General features: G+C 45.9%; 1 protein-coding gene across 2 annotated transcripts in view; it reads left to right on the top strand.

Annotated features, from left to right (window-relative positions):
* The window catches only part of pard3ba (par-3 family cell polarity regulator beta a), a 155,214-nt gene extending 151,471 nt beyond the window's left edge, over positions 1 to 3,743 (top strand). For both annotated transcript variants that reach the window (XM_065951802.1, XM_065951803.1), the window contains one exon: positions 1,642 to 3,743. In XM_065951802.1, coding sequence (XP_065807874.1) covers positions 1,642 to 2,014 — 373 coding nt within the window. In that variant the 3' untranslated portion in view covers positions 2,015 to 3,743. The remainder of the gene's footprint in view (positions 1 to 1,641) is intronic.
* The last annotated feature ends 4,781 nt before the right edge of the window (positions 3,744 to 8,524 follow it).

The raw sequence follows: 8,524 nt of genomic DNA, 5'->3' as shown, positions 1-8,524 counted from the left end.
TGAGCTGAGCTGTACATGCAGCAGTATATGGCGTCCCTCCACATCTGCTTCTTCCTTTCCACGTCTTGATTCTGATCCGTCTCGGATTGCTCCTTATTCTTTTTCTGTTCCCTATGTTTCCGCCATTCCTCTCTTCTTCCTTCTCTCAAGCCTTGAACGTGCATGTGTGCATGTGTCCGTTCTCTGCTGACTGACAAGGCGGTGCTGTTCATTCCTGAGACCACCTGTGTATCCTGTCCCACCGCGCCTCTGTTTGGGTGGTCAGAAAACACACACACACCCACACACAAAGAAATCCACCTCACGTCAGTCCCTGAATATCCTCAAGGGAAGCCCGCTCACGCACACACACACACACACACACACAGACACATGGAAGCTGTGTGTAATCTGTGGTGAGTGAGTCGCTCTAATTCACCAGTCAACAGGTGCTGAGCGGACGGGGGTGAGACGCGGGGATACGATTGCAGAACAAGAGAGAGGCTGTAAGCCCGGTGCTTCTGTTTAATAACTACAGTGAGAGTCTCCGGTGAAGGGGCGGGGCGGGGGGAGGAAACGTCTGAACGTTGTTTTGGCCGCTCCGGTCGCCCGAGTGACGCGGTTACAATTGAAACTGTTGCAAGGAAATGAAACAACCAGTTATATTGTTAATTCATCAGAAAAAAATCTGTGTTGAAGATCCCAGATTACACCTCTCCAGCAACCAGACCAACGTCCATGCTCGGGTCTGCAGCGGGACTTGAACCCTACAGACCCACCAGTCACATATGAGTACACAGCATGCATGCATGCAGTGGTAGGCCGGCGGCTCCCGTTGTCCTCCACGTAAAGATGTTGAAAGGGAAACTTTTCCTCTCAGCCAGGCCGATGCAGCTCTGACTTTCAGATGTGCTGACTCGCTCGACATGCGTGTCACTGAGATCTGGAAACAGCTCATAAGATGGAAAACATTTGAACGGGCCTGTGAAAGGTGAGCACCGCCCCCCCCCCCCCCCCCCCCCCCTCTTTATCTTTATCCTCTTTTACTTTCCCTCCTGTCCCCTCTCTTCCTCTCTCTCTCCTCTCCCGTCTCCCCCGAGTCCCGCGTGTCGCCTTACCCGGGGGTTTAGCCCCTAATCACCCGGAGCTAGTGGGAGGGAATCGGAGACTTCCAGCTGGCTGCCTCGTTACTGCGGACCCCCTGAGACACACACACACACACACACACACACACACACACATTCCTCCACACACAAGCTAAACACACACTCACTCCTCATATATGCTTACCAAGGCATTTGCTGTTATCTCTTGGCATCTCTCCATCCACGTCTCCCCCCACAACTCGATCCTGCCAAGGCCACGTAAACTGAATAACAGGAGGAGGCTTTACACTGAGGGGGGGGGGGGGGGGGGGGGGGGATCTTTGGCACTTCAAACCAGTTTAAACCAGTATTAAATACTGTCTTCCTCTGTATTCTCAAGCATGCAAAATGTACTTAAGGCCATCATAACCAAGACCAAGTCCAGACAGAGACCAGAGAGTGTCGGGTCAGAGAACCAGATCAAGCTCAAATACAACAACAGAGTGGTGTCAGAAAGTCCAAGAGGATGAGTTACTCGGTGTAGAAGCTCGTTTCTAATCTGTTGTTTCTCTTTCAGGAGGGATCCGTATGATTACCCTACCCACTCCAGACCTGTACCAAGAGAGCCGGCCCCCCAGTACCAGGACCCCAATGTTTCAAGCCGTGTACCGCCCCACCAGGTCCAAAGCAACCAGCGCTACTACCCTTCATCTCCCCTCCCCGGGCAGCACCGCGCCGCAGTGAGGCAGGACGTCCCTCCTTCGCCCAGCGACGGCCGCAGGGGGCGCCAGTATTACGAGGCCGCCGGAGGGCGAGGAGACGGATACCGGCAGGCCAGCCCCGGACGCTACATCAGCCCCGAGAGGAACCGCGTCACCAGCCCGGAGCGCTACGGAGACGAGCGACAGCCCGATCCTCGGAGGAAGAACCCCATGATAGGTGCAGTTTGAGGTAGAGCAGCCAGTCACACCAAGAAAAGAGAAACTCATAAGAACACTATGGAGACATGAACGACCTTTATGTGAATGAATCTGATCAGGAGCCGTTAGAGCGAGTAGGATGCTACATGAGGCTTCTTATTTTCAGAGGTAAGGCTACACTGAACAAGCTGAAGGACTTTTTGTACATAGACAAGTGAGCTCATGTTTATAACTACAGGCAGGATTTTATCATGTAGAGCTGATATTAAATGAAAGGCAGTTCCTGCGTCTCCATAGCAACGTAATTTAAACTTGTATAGATGAACTCTATTCCAGCACACAGGGCGGCCATGCTTCTTCTTGCACAAGCTGGTCAAACTACAGGAAGTTTAGAGGGATCGCCTCGAGGGGAGTCACAGGAAGCTGGAGTGGACAAACAGGAAAAGGAAGTAACACTCCTGTGAAGTATCTGACTTCCTGTATGTCCTGCGATCACACTTTGGTCTCTGGTTTTATTTGTTGTCTTTTTGATTATTTGGAAGTGGATGAACAATTTACTGTATATGTGTGAAACGTATAAATTTAAATGTGTACGACAAAGCATGAGAGCCACATTAAAGACATGAAAACAGAGATTTTCAAAATAAAGTCAGGAGTTTATATTAAAGTTGGAAATTACTGGAGAAGAAGTTGTGAAGTTGTAATATTAAGAGAATCAAGTTTTATGTTTATGAGAAAAGAAGACAAAAATAAAGCGGTCATATTAAAGTCTTACATTTTATTTTGAAAGGGGATATCAAAGAGCGGTCGGCTTATATTCACTCATTTTAACTTTAAGCTTAACTTCACATGATGCCCCGTGTTCCTCGATTCAGCACAGACGATAGACGGCTCCAGATATTCTCCTTCAGAATCACTTTGAGGACTTTATTCTCATAATTTGTGTGACGTCATCTCCAAGTCTTATAACTTTCTCCTCATAATTTGAGAATTTTAACCTCATGATCATGTGACTTTATTATCATAGTATTTGGAATATTTATCCCACTAATGTCACGACTTTTTGTCTTGTATTTGGAGGATTTTATTCCCTCAATCTGCAGACTTTATTCTCATCATTTTATGAATTAATCTCCAAATCTGACAACTTTCTCCTCACGTTATTCACATAATTTAACATTTTTGACTTTATAATCTCCTGACTTTATTCTCTTTATATTACGGCTTTATTCTCATAGCATCAGGACTATTTTCTCTTAAATTAACAACTTTAATCTTGTTGTTTTATAATTTATTTCTCCAACGCAACGACTTCATTCTTGTTAGTTTAAGAACTTTATTCTCTTAAATGTAGGTCTTTATACTCGTGATACCTCCACTTCTTTACCGTTTACTTCACAACTTAATTCATGTAATTCTATAATTTATTATTCAAATGAAACCAACTTTATTCTCTGATTATTACGACTTGATTCTGGAAATCCTTTCCCCTGTTTTTGTCTCTAAAATGTCTCTGATGGTGTGTTGTAAAGAAACCCCTTTGTGATGTTTTTGAACATGAAACATGGAATGTTTGAATCAACAAAGACGCAGCACATCGAATCAAAAGCAGTTTCACATTTTAACCTTTGACATGTCGTCACCAGATTCACTGCACTGAACACGAACTGAGCGGTGCTTTGATTTCAGCATGCTGTCACATAAAACTCGGGATTTTTTTTTATACACATATTTTGCATTAAAAGTCTTGAAAGCCTGAGCGTGTGCCGCCTTCCATCTTTTCATTTCATGTGCATATTCAAACTGCAGCGTCAAACTAAGACAACGCCATGACTCATCACTTTCGACACTCATTATGAGATCCTGCTTAATTTCTGCACGCTCGCTCTGCAGACACATTTGGCCCGCGAGATGACTGATAAGAGTAGCCGGCGTTCTGATAATGACTAAATCATCCTCCACAATTAGAGGCTGGGAAATCTCCACTAGAAAATGATTAGTGCCCAATTTGCTCTCAGAAATAAAGATGGCACTGATTGGTGGAATTAGACTTGAAATGAGGAATAATTAGAACGGGGGAGAAGGCTTTTTTTTTTTTTTTTTTTTTTTTTTTTCTCTTATCAGTTAGTGTTTAATTAGCGGTGAGGCCAGCAGGGACCGGGCCTCTGCTGATCCGTCTCGTCTCTGCATCACTTTGACCGATTCCTCGCTGAGCAGGAGAAGACCTTTCCCATCAATACAGACTCTTAAAATCATTTTTCCTTTAATTATGTCTGATAGAACCAATGTCAATCCAGTTTATCAATCACTCAAGCTTCATGTATATAAGAAGCACCTTTTGTACAAATCAAATGCAATTTAAAAACAAAACATGAAATAGTGACAAAACATGGTCGAAACCAGAATGGATTTAGAGGTAGAGAAGTAGAGGCTAATGCACACCAATAGGAAAAAAAAAATATTTAATTAAAACAATAAAAAATGTCACCAAATGTTTTTAAGAGCGGGAGGATCTGAGGGGCCGTCCCGGGTTCTTAAACTAAAAGCATCTCTGAGATGTAGTCCGGTGCAAAGCCATGTAGTGCCTTATAGACTTTTACAATCATTTTAAAATCAACATAAAAACTCACAGGCAGCCAGGGTTGAGGCTGTTTGGTCTCTCCCTGATCCAGTAGATCCGAGGCAAACGTCAGTGATCACGTGAGGCGCTATAGTTCCCCACCCTGTATGAAGAATAAACGAATGCTCCTAGTGACACATTCCTCTTCACATGGAATCAAAACGGCAACAATATGAACCAGAATAGACGAAAGCTGCAAAAACAATAAAGAGGAAAATACACAGCGGCTGTCTGCACAACATCCTGGTGACTAAACCGAAGGTGGGGGGGGGGAAATGACTTAAAATAAGCAAAAACATGTAATATTATGAACGTGCCAGATGTCATGTGTGTATGTTCACTGGGAATTAGAATGATTTTAACTGTACTCAAAAGCCAGTTTTATGCAGAGAGAAAGCAACAGCACTGGCAGCACTCCTGATCCTCGGAGGAAGAACCCCATGATAGGTGCAGTTTGAGGTAGAGCAGCCAGTCACACAAAGAAAAGAGAAAAAAAAACTTTGTACTACTTTTGAACATATTATCAGAGAGACAGCAACAACTAAAGACACTGGTGTGAGGGAAGCGCATTAAGTTATAACACTGGCGGGGGGAAAAAGGCCGAAAACTGAATGTTTGAACGTCTTTTCATTCCCCCGATGAAATTCGGTGTTTTGTTCCCTCTGAGGTTAAAACAACTCGCAGCACTCAATCTGCTCCTCCGCCTCCTCGCTGTACTTAAGAGAATAACTGTGCAGTAAACGGCCTCCTTCAAGTGCTTGTGGTCAGTTCTCTGCCAGAGACGATAAACAACGGCGACCCAACATCCCAGAATTAATTAGGTCCATTAAACAAAAGCTGCGCGATCGCTGTCAGGACTGTTTGGCCGTAACACACCCGCTCTTTATGTAATCACTCACAGTGTGTGTGTGTGTGTGTGTGTGTGTGTGTGTGTGTGTGTGTGTGTGTGTGTGTGTGTGTGTGTGTGTGTTTTGTGTCTCCAAAGTCAGATGGATGGCACTCATGGCAACACACTTTCATGCCTCATATCTTGGTGCTTTCGTTCATGAACAAAACTCCTTAAAAAATGTCCCCAAATTATCGGGATGTACTGCAATGTGTTGATGCAAACTCATCCTCACTTCACCTGCAGGCCTTCCAGTCAGATCCCTCAGGTGAGTGATCGTCATGTGCGTTCTGAAGCTGCTTCAGACTCTGTGAGGTGCATGCGTGAACAAGCAGCTCATGAAGATTTCAGGGACAACTTCCAAGAGTCCCATCCATCAAATTTCCTCAGTGTATCCGAAGGGAAGGTTCAGGTAAAGAAAGTCAACCCAGACTCTTTCTTTCTTCCGGCTCCTGGAGGATCCTGAGGTGTTCCTAGGCCCGGATGGGATATATAACCCCTCCTGCGAACTCTAGGTTAGGTCTACCCCGGGGTTTTCTCCTCGTGTGAGGTGGCTGGAAAACCTGCTAAGGGGGGCGTCCAGGAGGCGTCCTAATCAGATGCTCAAACCACCTCAACTGGTCGAGCTTCCCTCCCCGCGACGGTCCGGTACAACGCTCAAAACACAGCAGACACTGCCCCAATCGGCCTGTCGATCTAACGGTCCATCCTACCCTCCCTGACTTGGGGAATAGACCGCACGTCTCAGGAGTGCACATGTAAAAGTTTCATGGAAGACTTTACCCTTTCTCAAAAGCCTTTTGTCCTACCTCAACTCCCCTTCTGATATTTTAAAGTTCTTGATTCCTTCCGGTCCTCTTTGCTCCCTTTAAATTCACTCACATGTTCTTCTGAGGCTTTCCCTCGCTTTGATTTAATTTGACACCTCATAAGCCCCCATTTTTGTTCCACTTCTTGGAAAGCCATTCCCCCGCCGATTGTGGTGAACTTGCCGGTTGTGGGAGAATTCCCCGGTTTATGTTCTCCCAGCATTACCTATTCTGCCAAGCGCTCCTGTCGGAACACCTTAGCTTGTTAGCATGTGTCAATCAAAAGCGGGAGCTCTGGGGAGGGCAGAGTGGAGAGCTGGAACGCTTATCTCTCTCCCGCATAACGACAGACGGATGCAGCGTGTGTGTGTGTGTGTGTGTGTGTGTGGGGACGATACACCCCTCATGAAGTAGAATGAAGGCATGGGTGAGCGCCCACAGTGACCTCCCTTTACTCCCGTTCCCCCCTCTTTCATCCTCTTCATTAAAGGCGCATTCCACCGCATTAGCCCGCCGTCCTTCTGTCCTTCACCTGCCGCCGTTCATTTCAATTCATCCCTCGTTAAGGGCATCGCGGCCTCAGAATGGAGAGTACGGCAGAGCGGGCCGAGCCGAGCCGAGCTTTCATTTAATTATACAGTTCATTAGAAAGCGGGACCACCCCCTCCTCCCAGGGCAGGGGGAGATCTGGTGGCTAATGTGCAGTTTAAACGGCCTGAATATGGAGATTCTAGGAGTTATGGATTAGCGTTAGCCGTTAGCCTGCCCTTCACCCACCTCATCCACTTTTATGTCTGCCGTGTAGCCTTTTGATTCAGTGTCACTCACGCTGGAGTGCGCGCTTTCAGCCCCCATGTTTGTTTCATATTGTTCATGAGCTGTGAAATTGAATTTCCACACTTGGGCTCATATCGGAAATAATTTCATATCCTTTGCAATATTCTTGCTCGGTTTCACCTTGTGCTGTGTTTTAAGACGTCCATATTTGCTCGGTGTTGTTTTTTTTGTTTTTTTTTCATTCTTCTGCTGAGTCGCTGCAGCCACACTCTTCGTATTTACCCCGAAAAGCAATGTTGGCCTGCTTCTCGTTTTTTGCCCACCACCACCATCTTTTTTTAACACCAACTGTCGCCATAGCAACGTGGCCGCCGCTCCTGGCACAGCAGAAGCCCTTCCAGAGCTGATGACATCTTGGTGGCAACAATGAAAGGTTCATATATCTCATTATGGAAAGGAAAGCTGGACTTTTTTCTCTCCCTCTCTCTCTTTGTGCGGGGTCACTGAGCGCCCGAAACCTCATATACGGTAAAATCCTGATTAAATATAAATGGAGTCCAGCGCCGTGCCTGACTCCCAATTTTGTCAGGAGAATCACATTTTGCTTTCCAACACAAAGCTCAGACTATTTGTCCCTTTTTTTCAGTTTCTGTGCGACACACGTCTCTATATCAACATGTGGCTTTTGCTGCTGTTGGCCCCACGCTTATTCAACCTGACACTCTAGTTTTTAATCATACCATCTTTAAGTTTTTATCTGCACCAGTAAAGCAGATATCTGCATTTTTAGCTTCCCATCAGGAGCTCTCAGCCAGTTAGAATAAATAAAGACAAACACTCAGGGAGATTCAGGCAGCATTTTTCTTCCACTTTCTAAAATTTTAAATCTAAAGCAGCTTCAGTTCATCATTTTTTAAATGGATACATCATTAGTGTGATTGGATGGTAGTTTAATTGCCTGCAGGCTGTCACCTGAATAGAGCAGCAGCTTTTTACTCTGAGGATGAAGCGACTGTTTGTTTTCTCCCTCTGTTAAAGAGGCTAAAAGCTGTTGAACTGATCAGACCCCTGCCGGGCCCTGGCATCTGAACCCTCCAGAATCTTCCCTTTAAATATCCCCTCCGACCCTCTCAGCTTTCCTGCCTCCCTCACAGTGAAAAACACCAAAAAGGCGCTGTGCACTCTGGTGCTAACCCGAGGCTAACAGTGTGGTTCACCGGGTTGTGATGTGGCCAACAACAGCTGATGTCCGTGACCCCTGGACCCCATCCATCAGGCTTTCAGCACCAGCCCTGGCCTCTGACACACACAAAACTTCAGCCAGGGAATGGGAGCACGCAACCGGGGAATGCATCAACGTCGGAGAGCCACTGGAAGCACATAAAATCACATGTAGTCCAACATTTCACATGCATACAGTGTCTGTATGCGAGACACATGTAAATAAG

The sequence above is a fragment of the Labrus bergylta genome, chromosome 24 (genome assembly GCF_963930695.1).
Source record: "Labrus bergylta chromosome 24, fLabBer1.1, whole genome shotgun sequence".
Classification (NCBI taxonomy): domain Eukaryota; kingdom Metazoa; phylum Chordata; class Actinopteri; order Labriformes; family Labridae; genus Labrus; species Labrus bergylta.
The sequence above is the reverse complement of the archived record's forward strand: the minus strand, read 5'-3'. Positions and strand labels throughout refer to the sequence as shown.